The sequence below is a fragment of the Rhodamnia argentea genome, chromosome 4, assembly GCF_020921035.1.
Source record: "Rhodamnia argentea isolate NSW1041297 chromosome 4, ASM2092103v1, whole genome shotgun sequence".
Taxonomy (NCBI): domain Eukaryota; kingdom Viridiplantae; phylum Streptophyta; class Magnoliopsida; order Myrtales; family Myrtaceae; genus Rhodamnia; species Rhodamnia argentea.
This window is the reverse complement of record NC_063153.1, coordinates 17,092,495-17,113,371: the sequence shown is the minus strand read 5'-3', so window position 1 is coordinate 17,113,371 and position 20,877 is coordinate 17,092,495. Positions and strand designations below refer to the sequence as shown.

The following is a 20,877-nucleotide window of genomic DNA, read 5'->3' as shown; positions in this document are numbered from 1 at the left end:
TTCTAAGTACAAATCCCAGTGAGTATTCATAAACGACGCACACTAACAGCAAAGATATGTCGGGCCTGTGACGTAAGATGGTTCAACTTTCCCACTAGTCTTCTATATTTCCCTGGGTCATGAACAATTCTCCATTTCCATCAAGCTTCACATTGGTTCCAAGGAGTATCCCTTTACTCCAAGAAATCCAACCTCATCAAGAATATCAAGTACATACTTGCGATAAATTGATACCAGACCAAATCCTGGTGTTAAATCAAAAACCTTGATACCATTTGAATCAGATAATATCACGACATATACCACCAGGAGAATACAACCAAGAGGAGATAGAACTAAAAACGAATAATCTACTGACACCGTTTAATCAACCGATAACAGCATCACTAAATCAAACCAAGCCCGAGGAGATTGTTTGAGTCCATACAAAGCTTTATGCAAGCGGCATACAAATTCTCCCCCGAGCAACAAACCGGGTGGTTGCTCCATGCATTCTTGGACAAATCACCATGAAGGAAGGCATTCTTCACATCTAGTTGATGAAGAAGCCACCAAACGTGTTGCAAGGAAATAAAGACACGAAATTTGGCAACAGGGAAAGGTGTCGTCATAATCAACACCGACGTGAGTAATCCCTTTGCAACCAAACGAGCCTTCATCGATTAAGAGTGCCATCGGGATGAACCAAACACCAACGACAACCAACGGTTTGTTTCCCTTCTCGGTGAGTGCCTTCATTTCATCTTCCATTGCTTGCCGCCATCCGGGATGAGCAAGAGCTAGCAACACCAAGGACAAAGGGGAGAAACTAGGAGATAAACGGTCATATGACAAAAATGGAAATAGGATGATGAGTACGAAGACAATCGAGATAGACCAAAGATCCACGGACGACCAACAAAGAACGCTAGAGCTATGGGCACATCGACGAGGATGGACAGACTAATGAGGAACAGATGAATCATGTGTTGGTGAAGTCTACAGTAGGAGCTACACCACGCCGATGATATGTACGGCAAAGAAATCAGATGGTTGAAGGAATGAGAGTGGGGCGGAGACATTCGCCACTGGTCACATTTGAGTATTATAATATGACGATCCTCAAAGAATGTTACATCTGCGGAGTACACGACGACGTTAGGACTATAACATTTAGCCCATTCGAGTATCCTACAAAGATACATTTCTCCGCACGAGAATCCAACTTATCAAGACGGGGAGGTTATCACAAAACAAACACACCAAAAAGAAGTAGCAAGAGAAACGATTTGGATGTAATATAGAGAACGATGTCTCTCCAACAGAAGGGAAGCGATTAATTAAAAAAGGCCCAAAAGATTTTAGGTAGATGCATGGAAACAAGAGCAAGGGCAACATCAAGAAGATGACGATTTTACGCTCAGAACACCATTTGAGGAGTGTATGAACAAAGTCGATGGATAATACCGTGAGAATTGAGAAAGAAAACCGATGTACAAAAGATACTCTTTGCATTATCGAGCGCAACACTTACGAGGTATGGTATTGATTTAGTACTTCAAAATAGAACAGAAAGCAATGAAAATCTCCGTACGATCTTTATTAAGAATAGCCAAGTCATTGGAAAAATCATTCAGAATGTAACAAAATATAAACCAAATAAGACAGGACCCAAACATCGGAGAACCAACCAAATGGACTTGACTCACATTAAACGAAGGAAAAGAAATCATGATGTTTACCAAAACACTCACACGAAAGAACTGACGGGAAATAAAGCCGAAGAGTGTTGGGGCGGATGACAGCACGACAATGCATCAAACACACGATAATGTGCGTTCACACAGAACCTTGTTGTCCAGGATGACCATTGGATTCATGTCCCCCACCAATCATCTCCATTCCTCGATCAAAGATACAATGAGAGGAGAAAATGTTACCAATTTAGTTCTTTAGTCAATGAACTAACAGAGATTAAATTATAGAAGATTTGAGATGAAGGACAGACAAAGAAAAGATGGACTCAAAGAGCAACTCCAAGAAATTGTGAACCATGCAGTTAACGAAATTGACAACCCAGGAGATTTAGAACAAAGAAGACAACAATTTAGAATTACCAGCATAGGTGAGTAGCTCCAGTCAGACCCAAGAGTCGGATGATCGAAAGTAAACAAGATGAACTACCTTTGATGTACGGCCGAGTGCGGGGAAGGACCACCTAAACCATGCATCATACCAGCACCTCAAAATGAACCACTGCATAGAAGGGAGTCCCCACCTCAAGTAAAGTTAGGGCGGAGTTCGATGAAGTGTGTAACAATAGGCCTCTATCCACTCTTTACAATGATTACGTAGCGAGAGCCACGACCACCACCAGGGTAGAAGTATTACAACACTAATCCCTCCACCGACCCCCCCCCCCCCCAAACAAAACCCCAACTACACCCCTATAACCACGACCCAAGCTCCACGTGCGGTAGTGCCATGAGAAATCATAGCACTTGTCTCCATAGGCAGTTCGGCGAGAGTGGAACGAAGAGCTCGAGAGAAACTTCATCAACGTAAGGGAACTCGGGAAGTAATTTGTTGGCGAAGTGAGGAATACTCGAGTCCTAATGCCTTTAGTCGTCCTGTCTCTGTACATACCGGTAAGCTTTGAAATTGACGTCACGCAGCCGAAACTCATTCATGTGTCCAATGGTTTGGCTAGTTGTCCACATCATTTGTACAATGGTTCTCCCGAGGTTTGTTATTTTCTATTGAATTCGAGTGGTAATGGATTCTGAAATTTTGTGAGAAACTTGAAGAATTTTCTGCGATTCTTGATCAATGGTTGTCTGAGTTTGTGGCATATCCTGTGATGTGGTAGTTGCGAGTTATAAGCAGCTGATTGGTCTACTTTGTGGATGACTTTAGTATCCAAGTTAAGTAATTGACGTCAAGTACTTCTATGGCTGCCTCGGATCCTCAAATAATTTACCCCACTTGCAATTGACTTCGGTAAAGTTAGATGGAACTAACTATCCATCTTGGTCCACTGCTGTTGAAGTTTACCTTACTGCCACTAAACAAAGTGAGTATCTTAAAGCTACGGTCCCTCGGACAGTAAGATACCGATTGGCTTTGAGATGCAATGATCCGTACTCTATTATGGAATAGTATGGATCGAAATTAGTCCTCACTTCATTCGGTGCAAATGCAGGAAGTAAAAGTGTGCTTTTGAGAGAATGATAGCAAGGAGGCCTTATTTGATCTTCATCGTGGGAATCAACCCTTATCCGAGCATTACGCTGTTTTACTACACTTTGCAGCAATTGGATACGTATCTTCCACTTAAAGACGGTTCTCATCAAACGACTCAATTTTGGGCTTATCGGCATGGATGACATGGGCAAGACAGGACGAAGACAGGGCGTCGGTGCATCAGCATCTTGAGTCGTTCAAGGCGATGCTGATTTGGGTTCGCCGAGGTAGGGCGACGAGTGTTTCTGGGCAGCGCTGGCTTAGATGATGTTAGACGACGTCAGATCTGAGGATTCCGACGTTGGGATTGGAGATTAGTTGTTGGCGATGGATGATCTATCGTAGTCGACAGTGATGAGCAAGAGTTTTAGGTTTTAACCTGATGGATGATCTATCGTAGTCGACAGTGATGAGCGAGAGTTTTAGGTTTTAACCTCGCTCCGATACCATGTTTAGTTTCAAAAGAGGATTCTAATTTCATTAACAGCCATTACAAGGATATATATAAACCTAGGATATATATAAAGACTATTCTACCCTTATTCTTAACACTGTCATACTTGTGTGCAAACACATCTGCGCTGCTTACATGAATAGGGAGGAAAGAGACGCATTGTACCTTCTTTGTGCAGTCCAGCCAGCTAATGAATTTCTTGATAAGACGAGATTCCTGAGTTCTTCGAAAGGAAGGAGAGAAGCATTAACGTACAAAACCTTGGTCATCCAGGACATACTCCTGGCACCTTTCAGGGAGAGTCGGACAAGTCCCCCAGTGGTGAAGTTGCACGTGACATTCTCCTATCGGCAACAATCTAACCTCCATCTCTCTAGTCCCCACTACAGCAAGGAATTGCGGTCATTTGAGCTCCAAGACTGCATCCCTCTCTTCTGTCTGACAGCCACACGAACCCTGCAACCATAGATCACCTAAGACCGCCAAAAAACACCAGCATATGCATTACTTTGCTTCGCATGATTCAAAATTTTAGGAAGATGATGTTTGTGTCCTGGAAATTTTATGAAGTTAGATCACTGTCCTTTTGCAAAAGTCTGCATGTTCCAGGAGTGACCGAGGAGAGGGCTTTACATTGTGCTAGGCAATATGTGTACGATGGAGACTCTGTTGCTCAGTTCTTGCGCTCTTTAATGGTCCCAAACCAAGGAGATAAAATTTTGTAGAACTGAATCAAAAGAGTGATCAGCATTGTGTCCCATCACACAAGTAACTTGCACTTACAGCCCGGGTCATCTCGTAATAGGTATGCATCATCATCAATTCACAAGTCTAGTCAATTGTGGTTTGAGATGCATCGGATGGCATGATTCTAACATTTCCGAGAAGATGGTGATATGGAATCTATCTTATTTTCCTGGAAAATAAAGTGCATTCAAAACCACTCATAAGTCCCCACTTTTCAGAAACAAGGGCTCCAATTCAAGTCATCACACTTGCACTTTTCAACATTGTGTTCTTAATTGAAGCCACCCCAACAGCACAGATATGCGGGCGATACTATCGCTGTGTCTAAGACAGAGACCAGTCACGCCCGAATGAGAATTTATCCAAGTGTTCAAAGCGCCCACATAACCATTGTACAGTTGTGTTTCCTTATTTATTATATCCGTTCGAATCATCTTAGGGAAGTATAATAGGTTGTGCAGATGATGATCAACAAAGAGGGAGAAACATCAAGACATATGATCCAGTAAAAATTAGAATGCAGCGGCCAAATCTCATTTTAGGTGATGTGCAATACAGTATCTGAGAGACGATGCTGTTCTTGGAAACCATCCGGTGCCTTACCAGTGACGCTCACCTTTTCGGAATGAAGGAAATTATACCGAGAGAACAGAGAAATATATGCCGAATCATGCGAACAGGTGATTATAACAGTGACACTCACCTTTCCACCTTTTAAAAAAATCATGCGAACCAGCCAAATCTTGTTCCGAAGCAACCATTTCAGATCATTCGAATTCAAAATGTACTCGCCCCATCACGTCAGGGAACAGAGAAACGTATGCCGAACCTCGCTCGACGAAGACATCCGCTTTACTACATGATGATTGTGCCTGTCTATCACATTAATGATAGGACAGATTGCTGTAGGTGAACAAGTCCCGGGACGCGAGGTGGAATTGAACTAATTTTCAATCGAACTGAAACTGTTCTCCTCCTCATCATAAGGAGTCGGCTATTGGAGTAGAGGGAAATATGCATCATGTAAAAGGTTCTGTGGGATTGAATTTCCATTTGCCAAGTACGGAATTCCCCCACTCAAAGGCTCTCTCAATTCCTCCTCTGCTGAAAACAGAGAGGCCTTTCGGCAAATCGAATTTGCCCTAAACTGCTCGGCCACCAGGCGGAGATACCCAAGAACCTACCATGGTGGAATCGAACTCGACCTGGAGACAAGTTAGTCATTACATACGACGCTCCAAAGCTGAAGTAGAAGGTGGCATGTCCATAAATCCACCTTCATTTCCCCAACTATTGTTTTTCGTGGTGGCTACTCCAAGTAAAAGAGGGTTAACAGTTATATTCCTGGTGGCTAGTCCAAATAAACGAGGATTTCAATAATAACTGCTGCTATCAAATGACTGGAATGGATTGCACCGGACAAGTTGTTGTGGGATACATTAAAAACTAGCAAGAAGTTCAGCTTGGAGAGATTGTCCGGCATTGAGCCGTTCAAATTATTGTAGGAAAGATCAATATGCTCTGTCAGTTTGTTCTGAGAACGATGAAGGCATAGAACCTGTGATCCGGATGTGCGATAGGTTTAGCGTACGCATGTACAACTATGAGTAAATCACTTTCATCTGCAAACACAACGGACGAAACTATTTGGCCGCAACTCACATGTCAGCCGCAATGTACATTGAGACTGCATTTGGAGATGCAGAAGTACACTTGGAAAATGACACTTCCATTCGGTTATCTGATTTCATAAAGCTTATAACCAAAGAACAGGTCCTAAAACCACCAAAATGACACTTCATCCCATGAAAAAAGCCAGCAACTTGGACAGTGAGAAATGATCTATCACGATCCTTTCAATTGGAACTAAATTGAGCCTATTGCATTTCAGAAAACAGAGAAATCTCTAGTGAACCCCGCCGAGAAGGACATCTTAGTTCCTACATAATGGTTAATCTTGTCACAAAATTGACTGAAGTGGCGAATCTGACAGTGACATGGACTATGGAGGAAAGTTGCAATCGCAGCAAATAACTATGCAAATCATGTTCAAGAAGACATCTCTACAATCGAGGCCTTCTTTACAAGGAAGATGCTTGCTGCACTCACAAAACAGGGACATATATACATATTCCGATACCAAAAAATCGCACTCTACATTGAGCTATCTAGTCTCTATGGCTTACCAAACTCAGATGCTGAGCAAGCGCATCTCGAACCACCTGCCCAAACTTGTTCACCTCGCCTTCATAAGCCGGAACCTCCTGATCCGCCTCCCACTCTCCAACTCCATTTTCCTCAAAAACTGGCTCGCTACACTGCATTAGAAAGTTATGCAATAAGCATCCCGCGAATATGACCACTGGGAAAAACTCGGCATGCTCCTCCTTCCATGGCTTTGAGAGGAGCTCCCACCGTGCCCGGACCCTTGCAAATGCCCTGTGAACCAATCCCATGGCACGACTATGCGTGGAATTGAACTCCATCTCGATCGAGCTGAAACTGTTCTCCTCATTATAAGGAGTCAACAGCCATGGTAATAGAGGGAAACAGGCATCACCCAAAATGTACTGTGGGATCGAACTCCCATTACTTAGAATGAAATTTGGCCCACTCCAGAAGTTCCCTTGATTCCTCCATGGCCGAAAACAGCGGTGTCCGGCACAAAATCAAATCGGGCCTTAAGCTACTCGGCCACCCAGCCGAGACATCCAAGAACCTCCCCTCAGAATCCACCAATGCCTGAACTAACAAGCACCCGTTTCCCCCCAGCCAATCACCTTCGACGTGAAACCTTCCAAACCCCAAAATCCCGCAGCAATTCGGCAGGAAAATCCACCCAAATCCCACTATGATCCTCTCTATATTAGAGTACAGCTCAAGCAAATCCCCCAAATTGTCATTGATAGCCCTACAGACAACAAAGAACGACCGGCATGCGTCCGCCAAATCCAAGCCGAACTGCCTCCCGACCGCCTTGTACGGGGTGGCGTGTGCCAAGCGGTAGAGGGCAGCAGCAAGGGCGTGATCGGGAGCGATCGAAGGCAATGCTGATTGCAGAGAAGGCGAGACGAGGCGGAGGAGGAGAGAGAAGGAGGGTTTGGACATGCGGAAGAAGTGGGTCCACCGGGGGTCGTAGTCGGCAGCGTGGGTGGCGGAGAGAAAGCGGCGGAACCAGCAGTCCTGCCGCGGAGGAGGGAGGGGTTTCGATGGTGGCGGGAGGGAGAGGAGAGAGACGAGAGAGTCGAGGGAAGAGGAGGCGGAGTGGAGGTGGGATTCGAGAGCTAGGGCTTGGGAAGGGAGGAGGTTGAGGTCGTTGTGGAGGAGGAAGGAGTGGGCGGCGGAGGTGGCGGCGGTGAGGAGAGGGATGAGCGGCCTCAGGTGGTCGTTCCGGCGTTTCTTGGTCTTGGGCCTGGTGGTTGCAGTGGAGGAGGCAGCGGCAGAGTTTTCGCCGCCGCCGCAGCCGGCGCCGCTGCCGGCAGCCATATGGTGACGGCGAAACAGAGGGAGAGAGCTTATTCAGCTTCCCATTTCGATGCTTCCGAGGACGCGACGGAGAAGCAAAGGCTGCAACTCCGAGTGCCCTTCAGATTACCAAATTAGCGAGAAATTCTTCTTTTTAATTTATTTATTTATTTGATTTTCCTAAAGGGCAAAATTGGAAACATGATTGTTGACGGATTCAACATGAATACAGGCAGACAATTTTGTCATTGAAAGAATTTGGAGAGAATAGGAAGGAAATTGGATTGATGACCATCATATTTTTCAGTTAATTTCAATTAATTATTTAAGTATAAAAATTTCTTATATTTTGATATTAGGAAAATTTTCAAAAGAGAGTCATAAGTGCTCTCATTTTTCCAAATAAAGGCATAAAGTGATCCTTATTTCAAATAAAGACATGAAGTACTCTCATTATCTCAAATAAGGGTTTGAAGTGACCATGATCGTTTCAAATAAGGGCTTCACCTGACCAGCTAGCCTGTTAAAAGTTTTGGCCTATCAAGAGTATTTTTGTCGAAACACACCTTTAACCTAATTTTTAATTAAATTAAAAAAATGAAAAAAAAAGAATGAACAAGAAAAAGAAAACACGTGCCCTCCTTGCTTGTGGCCGACACCCCAACACCGGTGGGGCAGCTCTCGCCGACCCTTGGCCCTCGCCTCAATAGGGAGAGGGCTTGCCACCATCGCCCTAGACCGGCCGAGGGTGCGACCTTCCCCTAGATTTGGGAGAGGGTCGGGGCCCTCTCCCTATTGAGGCGAGGGCTTGCCGCCCCTTGCCTCCGGTTAGTGGGGTCGCTAGCTTTCGTCAAGGTGCCAACGACCCCTTCGGCCAAAGATGCCGCCCCACCAACGTTGGGGTGGCAACCATAGGTGGGAGGCCGGCCCCCTCCCGCCCGTGTTTTCATCCTCCTTTTTTCTAGTTTTAGTTTTTTTTTTGAAAATTTGAAAAAAAGAAAAAAAATAACAAAAAGTTATTAAATGACTAAAATGCCCCTATTGACTAGTGAGTCAAGCCTTTTTTTGAGATTGATAAGGCCATTTCATGCCCTTATTTAAAATAATATCCACTTCATGCCCTTATTTGAAAGGATCCAGATTGCCTATCATTGGGATTTTCATGACATGTGCGACATTACTCAAATCAGGCTGTCCAAATAAAAATGGACGGCCTAATTTGAATCACGTTTGGGATTCAAAATTTTTCAAACCAAAAAAAAATTTCTGCCCACATTTTTTTTCTCCCTTTCAATACATGACGTGACTCAAATCAGCCTGTCTATTTTCATTTGAAAAGCCTGATTTGGGTAATGTCATGCATGTCACGGAAATCCCAATGTTAGGCGATCTAAATCCTATTTGAAACAAGGTTAGTTTCACATTCTTATTTTAGAAAATCAAGGCATTTTGGACCATTTTTTGAAATTTTCCCCGATATCACTAATCAAAATTTTCAGATTTTACAAATTTAATCAAAAATTTGTCTGTATTAATAAATTGTCTCATTCATTTAAGAATTTCCTAATTAGTTTAAGAGAATATCTTTACGCTATCCTATCGTTTAGTATTAAATAAGCCAAATATGCTCTTTTACAAATTGGAGTTAGAGTATCGCCCATTGAGGTGCTGGATGACTTTCATTTCAAGACTGTAATTCACATGCATGGATTCCTTCAATTACGTGCAAATTACTCTAAAACAAAGTCACATATATAGATAAAAAATCCGAACTTAGCGAGTTTGAGTAACTTACAGGGTGTTTCATTTATATCTAAACAGCGACGTCTTCACGCTTATATATCCATGGATTATCGAAAGTGGATATTGTTTCAAATATCACGAAAATGAAGTTCATTTAAAATGAAATTGACCATTGTATTATAGTATTCTCACCCAACTTTGAAGTAATTAATTATTCTCGTAAGAATGAAAAGGAAAACCCTACCTAGAAAATAACAAAAGGAAAAGGGAAAAAGGCAAACCCTGTTTCCTCAAGGAAAACCAATGTTATCCTTTTTTTATTCTTCAAGTTGAAAAATGAATTCACAACTATTAAGAAAGACATCATCATACTAATATCATACCCTCATTTTCTTTTGTTATGTACATAAAATTCATCATGTGCCCGTTGCTTACAAATTAGCCTAATCATTCATTTGCAAATTTAAGAAAATTTAAGGATGAATAAGACAACTTACGAACCATCGTAATTCCCTTGTGAATAGGTCGGGTTCCATCCAAAATTCAATGTTTATTCTCATACTTGACCACAATTGGTTCTCAACGTACGACTTAATTAAATTTACTTTCACAAATCCCAACTCCGGCTCAACTAGACGGATCGGATCATATGCTTGATCTTGAACTCAATTCGACTTGATCATTAAAAGGCATATTCAAAGTAACCGTGAAGTCTCAATTCAAATTCTTAACGCACCGATTAGATATAGTATGGCCCTTTCCGACCGTGATGAAAAGTGATTCCGAAAATCATTATATATTTTAAATAATTTATTTTAGGAAATTCTTTAGCACAAATATATCTCGATATACACACATGCTAAGAGCTAGCATTTCAACGGGGTAATCCTTCTCAAAATGGAAAGTAATTATATTCATTTTATTTTTGTAGATTCAAAAGTTAGAAATTGACTAATTGCAGTAGGGAATAAAAAGAGATTACGATGCGAGTCCCCGCTAATTCTCAAACATCTATTACGCCGGAATTTCGGCTTCGGAAGATGCAGAGATGTCCTGTGCTCGCGCCCACCTGAACCCGACGTGGTCCCACCCCGAGAATCCCACATCGCCGTCCACTGGCACCGAAGCCTCAATCGGACGAACAGAAGCAGCTGGTCAACGTCAAAGTTCACTTTCTTCGTTAACCTCACGCGTGAACCTTCACACACCCAACCACAAATCCTCCCACCTCTCTCTCTCTCTCTCTCTCCTCTCGCACCCACGAAAACAACGCCTCTTGCTCCGGACGAAGACAATCGAATCGCAAGCTCCGTCGCGCGCCCCGCTAGATCTCCGGCCATACCAGCGCTCAGCCGTCGTCCTCGTCAGCAGCGACCTCACCCCTCTCTCTCTCTCACCGTACTCGACTCAAGAAGACGAAGAAGCTGAGGTCGGCGGGTTCCGACCGGCCGACGATGCCATCCCGCTCCCTCGGTGACAGCACGTCAGCTCACTCCTCGCTGTCGGCGACCTCCATTTGAGGTCTTTTCTTCTTCCAAGGAAGTCAACGGATCGCTGGTTGTTCCAACTCTACCGGAGCTTGTTTTGTCCGGATCTGATTGCTCTTTTCGGAGATCCGCCTCATCTCCCGCCATTCTCAGACGGAGAAGACGAGGAGTGGTGATCGGCGGTTATAATCAGCAGATCAATTTGTCGGTCAAAATCCGCCTCGCCGGAGCTTAATCTCTCCAGATCTGATACACTTTCTCCAAGGTAATTTCCCGGAGCTCGATGCTCACATTTTTCGCGAAATTAAGCACAGTAAAGCATGGCGAGCTGTAGTTGTGATATACTGAGAATCTATTTAGGCGGTTTAGGTTATAGTGAAGCCAACGGTCGAGCTGAATACTTCATTTATCGCGTAATTAATCGCAGTGAAAGCATGGTGACTTCGAGCACTAAAATGATTAAGCTTATTAGTGCTATTGATTTTGTGAAATCACCGGAAAGCTGGTTACATCGTCCTCAAGTGATGCTCTTAAGTCAAGTGTGACTAATTTAGCTTATTTTGTGCGGTTTAGGTAGGTGAGGGTGACGGTGAAGATGTCTCAAAGCACCATCCGCAAAACCCTCGGGGCTGTCAAGGACCAGACAAGCATTGGCCTTGCAAAGGTCGCGAGCAACATGGCGCCAGAGCTCGAAGTAGCTATTGTGAAAGCCACGAGCCATGATGATGATCCTATGGATGACAAGTACATGCGTCGGATCTTGAATTTGACTTCATACTCGCGTGGATACGTTCATGCATGTGTTTCTGCACTTTCAAAGCGACTGAGCAAGACACGCGACTATATTGTGGCTCTCAAATCCCTAGTGGTCATACATCGTCTGTTGAACGATGGAGATCCAATTTTTCATGAGGAGATAATGTATGCGACCAGGCGTGGTGCTAGGTTGTTGAATTTATCTGATTTTAGGGATGAGGCTCACTCTAGTTCGTGGGACCACGCGGCTTTTGTGAGGACTTACGCTATGTATTTGGATCAGAGACTCGAGTTGATTCTGTTTGATAGAAAGAGCGGCGGTGGTGGCGGTCCTAGTGGAAGTGCTAATGGTGGTGGTAGTGTTCACAGTGAGGATAGGTATGGGAGTAGAGATGATTTCCGGTCCCCACCACCCAGAGGGAATGATTATGATTATGGTGATTATAGAGGAGAATATGGTAATTATGGAGGGATGAGAAGGTCAAGGTCATATGGGGATATGAGCGATGGTGTGGCTGTGAAAGAAGGGAAAGAAGAGAGAAGGGTAGTGACTCCACTGAGGGAAATGAAGCCAGAAAGGATTTTTGGCAAAATGGGTCATTTGCAGAGGCTATTGGACCGGTTCTTGGCGTGTAGGCCCACTGGTCTGGCCAAGAATAGCAGGTTGATCTTAGTTGCATTGTACCCTGTTGTGAAGGAGAGTTTTCAGGTATATGCTGATATCTGTGAGGTTTTGGCTGTTTTGCTTGATAAGTTTTTCGACATGGAGTATCACGATTGCGTCAAGGCTTTCGATGCTTATGCTAGTGCCGCTAAGCAAATTGATGAGTTGATTGCATTCTACACTTGGTGTAAGGATGCAGGGGTGGCAAGATCAACCGAGTATCCTGAAGTGCAAAGGATTACCAGTAAGTTGTTGGAGACATTGGAGGAGTTTGTGAGGGATAGAGCAAAGAGACCTAAGAGCCCAGAGAGGAGAGAAGAATTGCCCCCTGTGGCTCAGGAGGAGGAGCCTGTGCCAGATATGAATGAGATAAAGGCGTTGCCTCCACCAGAGAATTATACTCCTGCACCACCACCACCACCAGCGCCAAAACCAGAGCCACCAAAGCCACAAGTGACAGGGGATTTGGTGGATCTGAGGGATAATGGAGTTACTGCTGATGATCAAGGTAATAAATTTGCATTGGCTCTATTTGCGGGGCCACCGGCTAATACAGGGAATGGTTCGTGGGAAGCATTCCCTTCAAATGGTGAACCAGAAGTGACTTCTGCTTGGCAAACCCCTGCTGCCGAATCTGGCAAGGAAGATTGGGAATTAGCTTTGGTGGAGACTGCTAGTAACTTATCAAAGCAGAAAGCGGCTTTAGGTGGTGGTCTTGATCCATTGCTACTGAATGGCATGTATGACCAGGGAATGGTGAGGCAACATGTGAGCACTGCTCAGTTGACTGGAGGTAGTGCGAGCAGTGTTGCTCTACCTGGCGTTGGAAAGAGCGCAACCCCAGTATTGGCTCTCCCTGCACCGGATGGAACTGTCCAAACGGTTAACCAGGACCCTTTTGCTGCATCATTGAACATCCCTCCTCCTTCATATGTACAGATGGCGGAAATGGAGAAGAAACAACATTTGGTTGTGCAGGAGCAACAACTGTGGCAGCAGTATGCTACGGAGGGGATGCGAGGTCAAGCCACTTTGGCCAAGATTGGTGGGACTGGTTACTATGCACCACGTCCTCCCGTGATGCCCTATGGCATGCCACCAGTCAATGGGATGGGACCTCCAACTGGGTATTATTATTCTCCTTACTGATGTTGCTTGCTTATCACCATATGAATCTGTTTTTTCTCATTTCTTCCAGTTGTGTATCTAGTTGTATTATGATATGATCCTTTTTGTATTCTGGTGTGCTGGTTTTGGGAAGAGGGAAGAGTGAACCCCTGGAGATTCTTTTTTGGGTAAGATATTTGGATGGTGACATCCAATGCGTACTGTACCTGCTTGTGCTTCTTGTAATAATCAGAATTTCCATGACCACAGCCTCTTGTGCAGTCACAGTATAGACAGAACCAAATCTATCATTGTCTAGTAGCTCTGCTCTTTGTTGTAAAAGCCGACTGACCATCAAAACCAGTTCTCTTAAAAATGGCAGCAGCGCTGACCTTCTCTTATGAATGGAATGGTTGCAATAGAATTGAGTTCTTAAAATTAGAATTTTGCATTTTGCTCTGGCGGTTCTGTTTCTTGTGTCACTTGGAATCATCTGGAGCATACTGCTTTTGTTAAATAATTCCTAACTGATAGGATGATGGTCTTGACTAAAAATACCTTGGATGAAATCCCTTGGGAAAGATGATGTTGAATAATGATTTTTAGTGGTCAAGAAGACTCATAGGATTAGCTTGGAATAAAGCAGACATACTATGTGCAACTATATCTCCCTAAAGGTTGAACCTAGGTTCCGATTTCGACTGTTTATCTGCGCAGGTTGGAGCCCACAAATTGCCTCGATGAGGACAAAATGATTGAACCATTGAACTGAAAGCACTGCGAAATTGATTAATAGATTTTGAATAATAAGTTATAGGGAAAACACTGACAGATAGTCCAATGCATACTGCATTGAAGACAGCACAAAATACTCAGAACTGAAAAGGCTCCATAGTTCATTGGTATCGCTTCTAGTCTTCAACCTCATCCGTCTGACCTTGGTCTTTTCTCTTCTTTTTTTCCCGCTAATAACAAACCTACTTATCTGAATGTCTTTTGGACTTACACCTACTCTGAAGCTCCAAACTCCTGGCTCTCCCAACCGAGGTCAGACGATTTCTCCTAGCTGCCCCTTTATTACGTTTGCGGGGGGGCCCATCCCCCCCCCTCTTTAAAGGGTGGTTGTTTGGGATTCTCGACAAAGCACGCAAATTCAACCTCCATTGGTTTTGAGATTTGATAGGGATCCTCTGAAACTTTTTGGCTTAGGCTACTGAAATCATGACGGGTTGTGATGTCTTTATATGTTAACAGGGTTAGTTGAGTCAATTTGCCCTTTTAAGTTGATGGGACCCTAGATGCTCGACATTAATTAAAGAAGACGAGACGAGGGAATGACAACTGAGTTTTTACATACCCAGTATGATTTATTCATCGATAGATGAAAGATCTCCGACTAAACACAGTTTCTTTATTACTGGAATGAAGTTGGATTGGACACAAATTAGCTTTCCTACATGCTGATTTCTTCTTAGTGGAGATGTCACACTGACATAATTGGACGACAACTTTACTGGTTGCTTCATATTTGTTGTGTTTGGGAGCCCGAAGAGGTCCTTGCAACGATCCTCGTTTTAGAATTTTGAAGATAGCGCACCATGTTGCAAATCATAAGAAATATTCTGAGTTCCCACGACAGCGGATTGCACTTTAACTTGGTTTGCCCTCCAGTTCTCAGACCAGTTATGCAGTGGAAGATTCGGTGTGGAGGAGAGATTGTGTCGAGAAGGTGAACGAGGGACTGCTTTTTTTGTTGTTGCCAATTTGTTACTGTGGTTGCAGTTTAGCTACCGACTTTGGTGATAAGGAAAAGGGACGTCTATTCCACTCTTTCCTCGTAGTGTTTCGAACGATTCAAACTCTTTTGGAGAGACCATCCTCAATCTTATGGGCACAGATCAAACTCCTTCCCTAGTTTTGAAAACCTACCAAAACCATCCTCACTCTAGCAATTCCATTTCAAATTGTGTATGAAATAGTTATGATTTTCGATCAAATTTACAGATCTGTCATTTTTTTCCCCAACTTCGCCCTTCCCGACTCACCATTCAAAATTACCTACCACCAAAAGCCCCACTGTTCAAAGCCCTGACCGAACCCAATCCAAAGCCTACGACCAAGCCCCTCTCCTCCTGGCACCGTCCACAGTTGTTGCGTCACCAAGCCACTGCTCCGCCGCCGTAACTGTCTCCCTCTCTCCTGTCTTGAGGTCGCGTGCGTTGCTAACCAAATTGCATTGTTGAACTTGACGCCAAATCTAGTGGCCATGGCGAGCTCACCAGATCGCGTGACTTGTGAGCTTGAAGGCCACGGGCAATGGTGTGCTGCCTTTGAGCTTGTGGCCATGGCCTCGAGTGCGACTTTCGAGCTCCAGAGGCCACGGATAGAGAAAGAGAAGTTGACGTTGGTGTGGCGGAAGATGGGCTTTGGTGTGTGGTGGAGGGGTAGTTTGTCTTTCAAACGTTTATCTTTTATCTTTTTATCTTTTTCCTTTATCGAGAAGAAATGGCATGATACTTGCTTCTTCATAAGCTATCTGATAAAATTCTCTTTTGCACGTTAAACTCGCTTCTTCATATTTGAGATGATCAGTCCGGTCGATGGTACGTGATCTGTAGCTCTCTCCCAGTCCCTCGTCGAGAAAGCTAGAATTCGTAAAGAGAATTCACAGGAAAAAAGGAATTCTAACCACTCTTGGAAACTTAAAAAAGTCGTGTGAGACATCAAAAGGCTCTACACATCATTAAAATTCCACATGGGAAGTTATTCCCTGCAACCCAGGAGCCCCGTTGCGTGGTCTGGCCTGGCTTGCTTGGGAGCCCTACTAGTGGCTAGTAGGCATTTTCGTGCATTTGCACCAATCCGGGCCTTGATTCGATCAGCGTGCACGTCAGCGAAATTCAGCTAAAATTAGCCGGATGGACTTAAATGGCAAAATGTGAAAAGTTTTAAGATTCAACAGGCAAAGTAAAAAAGGTTTAGAACTAAATTGATAAAAGTGCAATAGGTTTAGGACTTTTTAGGTAGTTTTCTCGCAAAAATAGTCATGAAAATGCAAGTTTGACCGTGAATTTAACTATCTCATGAGACACTTCGGCACAAGTAAACCTTCATAAAAGGACGGAAATAGATGTCTTAACCGAATTGCGGGTCTGCCATGAACCCAGGACTCCATTTGTCAAGCAAGAGGAGTTTTATGTCTCGAATGGTTTGCGAATGGATGGAGTGATATACGGAGATGGGAGATGCCTATTCGGAAACGAAAGGATGTGTTCAGCGGAAACAACACCGGAGAGAAGAGGCTGAGCTTTGTTTCCTGCTCAAAACAGTAGCATGTGCTGAGCAGACTCTTGACATGCGGTGATAACCAGTTCCACATAGTAAAACCTTCCCTGCCGCCAGTTGGGGTTGATGAGCAGAACAGCCGGGATCACCGGCAAAACTGTAGGTGTACGACACTCCGAAGCTCAAGGAGAATGTCTCCCTGTCTATGGAGCCATCTTCTTTTGCATTCGTGCACGATTTTGTCGCTGAACAATTTGTGTTAATGTTTGTCGAGCAGTTATTTCTCAAATGCCTCAAACGTCGGTCCACATAGAAGAAAGTCTCCATAGTAACCGCTGTCATCAAATGTCCCAAACTAATTTTTGTTGTTTGCTAATACTATCACCTAGAATGGATGAATAAGTGATTATGATCAAACTTATAGAGATCTTAGTAAAATATCCTCAAAGTATGTACCGAAGTTTTTTCAACAACGTATGATAGTTTTGTATCTTTCAAAATATGATATAATTTATCAACAATTTTCTCTTGGTATGGCTCCTGACAAGTCGTTGTAAGAAGACTTCCAGGGAATTCAACTGAGTAAGCTCTTCAGGCATGGAACCAATCAAGTTGCTATAGGAAAGGTCAGTGCTCTCTATCTTTGCGTCTAGTCACACAGAAGAAGGTTCGCCTAATGAAGTAATGGTCCAGAATCATCGTGAGTGAATGCAACCTTTTTTCAAAATAAAGCTAATTTCGAATACGCATTCACTCTGGGGCTTGACTAACCTTGATCAGTAATCGTTCCTTCTACAGTATTATCCTGGAGAGAAAGGATCCCGACGATGACAGCGCCCCTAATGCTCGCAAGTACAGTCGCGGCATCTTTCAAGTGGATATATACCTGAGAGACGGAATTCTACCGAGAATGGGCAGAATAAAATTATCCAGGTTTTGCTCAGCCTTGAAGATAGCAGGTTAGGTTCTGCAAACAAACAATGAAAAGCAGTAAATTCTGCAGAAATATATTCAAGTACGTGCGCTGCGAGCAGGTATTGACATTTTTGGGTGAAATATATTGTAGAATTGTGGACAAATGATGACGTTGATAATCATCTGTAATGCAGGAAGTGAGTAAGAACCCGGACGTGGTTAACTTGTGAGTTTATTAGATAATGAAATCTCTTGTTTTATAGGAAATGGAAGGATACTAATCAACTGAGTAAGCTTTCCAGGAGTGGGACTAATCAACCGAGCAATTCTCAATCTTTGTTAGGCTTGACCGGTTCGTTACAAGCATGTACCAAAAATTTCCCGACCTCAGGCGGCATCTTACCACTGAACTGGTTGCAAGAAAAATGCAATCCGACTTACCAATTTTAGGAAGTGTATCACTTCATGAGAAATCCAAACCTTCTCTCTGTTGGGACTCCACAGTCGACATCGTATGGAACTTCCAACCTGTCAAGTTCACCTTACCAGTGAATTCCCTGGAGAAATCCATTGAACCCTTGCAACAAGTTTATGGCCCAAAAAGATTGATTTGAAAAAGAGCAATCACCTTTAGAAGTTTCAAGCGGCAGAGTTGCTTGGTACTTCCATAGGTTTGTAGCGATTCTGTCCGGAAGTCGGTCTGCAGCTCCGGTGCACAGTGATTTAACGGGCGCGATTCAACGTCAGGCTCCGCAGATTCAGAGACGAACATTCTATTCTATGGCAGGGTATTGGTACAGATCCTTAGGAAAACCACGCCCCAGAAGCGGGAAAGAGCTGAACACCACGTAATGGTAATCCTCGCACTGGAGTCTCACACCATGATCCAAGTCCTCGTACCTTGCAATTAGGATCGTAATAAGGTGTGGACTCCCTATGATAATGTTCAGAAGAGGCAGTTACGCCGGTTGTCCCCCTCTTACCCTTAAGTTCTTTTGGCCAAAAATTTGTCTGTGTTAGGGGGCAAATTCCCCCAAAAAAAAAAAAAACCCTCAAACTTTAATCTCAAATCTGCTGCATCAGCCCTAAAAAAATCATCACTAGTTGTCCCTAATTTTTATATCCTAGAATGGTTTCATTTTGTATAATCTCTTTATTGGGGGTGGATTTAATATCCACGTAAAAATGACACGTCGGTCCGTACCTATCGCCACATTACTTTGCTAATGTGGATTTTTTTTATCGATGTGAAAAGGTCACGTCAAATTGAGACCGGACCATGGGGATAGATTTGAAAATAAATTAAAAATTTGTGACTTTGTTAAAGACAAAACAAAATTCGGGACAAATTTGGGATTACACCTAAAGCTTGGGGTTTTTTTTGAGATAAAAAAAATTTCGAGACAGATTTGGGACTTGAACTAAAGTTAGGAGTTTTTTCTGAGACAAAAAAAAAAACTGGAATAAATTTTAGATTAGACCTAAAATTGAGGTTCTCTCGAAAATTAGGCCCCATCTTAAGGGTATCCAAGGGTATCAATGGGAGTTTGAAGAGTCGTGTGAAGTGAGTTATGGCTCCATGGGGTAAATTTGAAAATAACTTGAAAATTTGTTACTTTTTTTTAAGACAAAACAAAATTCGCAACAGATTTGAGACTACACCTAAAGCTTGGGATTTTCTTCGAAACAAAAAAAAGTTCGAGACAGATTTAGAACTGAAATTGTCAAAATGGCCTATCTTAAGGGTATCCATGGCCAAAATACCCCTGATAAAGCACTGCTGTCAATGGGAGTGAAGGAAGGGTTAGGCCTTGTAAAGAAGTTCAGGCCAGTCAGCGATGCCCCTCAACTTTCTACATGTTTTTAAATTTAACTAAGGATGATAAGTTATAGGGTAAGTATATTCCTAATAAAAAGTTTAGAACTTATTCTATCGGAATCGGTTCTTCCAGGAACTGACGTGGAACCAAATCGACATGTTCCTTCAAGGCGATTCTAGGATGGATCTAAAAATTGGACCTTACTTTAAGTAATACTTGTGTTATTTCAAAAATATATACCATGTGAACAACTAGTGACTTGGTGACTTAGGCATCGATAGATTTTCTAATTTTTCGAAGTTGGGAACTCATCTCCATCATATCAATCGGTTGAAAATTGATTCAACTTTAAAGAGGGGAAACAAATTCACATATCAATCTCTAAGTAGATGTGTTTTTGGTCCAATGAATGGATGTGCCAGTAATGACTCACTCTCTCTCTCTCTCTCTCTCTCTCTCTCTCTCTCTCTATCTCTATATATATATCCCTATCCAAATACAGCACCAAAGCCGAATAGTATTTAAATTAAGTGATAAGTGCACTATAAGTCCTAAAATTTGTTACAAATGTGCAATTGAATCATAAAACTTGCAAAAAGTGCAATTAAATTTTAAAACTTGTCAAATTGATGCAATCGTGTCCTTTTGTTAATCCCGTTCAATTTAGCTAACAGAAAATACTAGCGTGGCTTTTTTTTTTCCCTATGTCCTATATGGCACTAATGTGGCTAGAATAACATCATTTTTGTCCAAATCTAAATTAAAAATAATTAAAAATAAGCAAAAATTTAAAAAAATCGCCACCGCCCCACCATCCTCGGTGTATTTTTTTTTTTGGGAAAAGAACCTCAGTGTATTTTTTTGTACTTTTTTTTTATAATTTTTTTTATTTTTAATATAATTTAAATAAAAAATTGGAATTAAATATTATATGTAGGTCAAAACGACGTCATTTTAGCCACGTCAGCGTTTTTCGATAGGTAGAGATAACGCAAGCACCGATTACACCGATATGAAAAATCTTAAAACTTGGTTGCACATTTTCTAAGTTTTGAGATTCAATGATAAATTTTAGAGTTTTTGGTGCACTTATCTTAAATTAATGCTATTTCGTCTTTACATGCCGAAGTGCAAATCCCATGTGACAAACCCAACGTCGTCTCGCTCTGGGAAAGAGAAAGAAAAGACTCACCCGTCTTCCAAAGTCTTGCT

The 20,877-nt window shown here is 42.8% G+C and overlaps 1 protein-coding gene and 1 pseudogene across 2 annotated transcripts; one reads left to right on the top strand and one right to left on the bottom strand.

Moving 5' to 3' along the window:
- Nucleotides 1–6,434: 6,434 nt before the first annotated feature.
- Nucleotides 6,435–8,015, bottom strand: LOC115730814 (annotated as a pseudogene).
- Nucleotides 8,016–10,868: 2,853 nt separating this feature from the next.
- Nucleotides 10,869–13,912, top strand: LOC115751032 (putative clathrin assembly protein At2g25430). 2 transcript variants are annotated; one of them, XM_048278187.1, is made up of 2 exons: nucleotides 10,869–11,383; nucleotides 11,696–13,912. In XM_048278187.1, exon 2 carries the CDS (start codon nucleotides 11,714–11,716, stop codon nucleotides 13,685–13,687), a length of 1,974 nt encoding a protein of 657 aa, XP_048134144.1. In that variant the 5' UTR covers nucleotides 10,869–11,383; nucleotides 11,696–11,713; the 3' UTR covers nucleotides 13,688–13,912. The 2 variants fall into 2 exon arrangements, with proteins under 2 accessions (XP_048134144.1, XP_048134143.1); XM_048278186.1 differs by having other exon boundaries at nucleotides 11,692–13,912.
- Nucleotides 13,913–20,877: the final 6,965 nt, after the last annotated feature.

Coding starts and splice junctions, on each gene's coding strand:
- LOC115751032 (XM_048278187.1), top strand. CDS start 11,714: ATGTCTCAAAGCACCATCCGCAAAACCCTCGGGGCTGTCAAGGACCAG.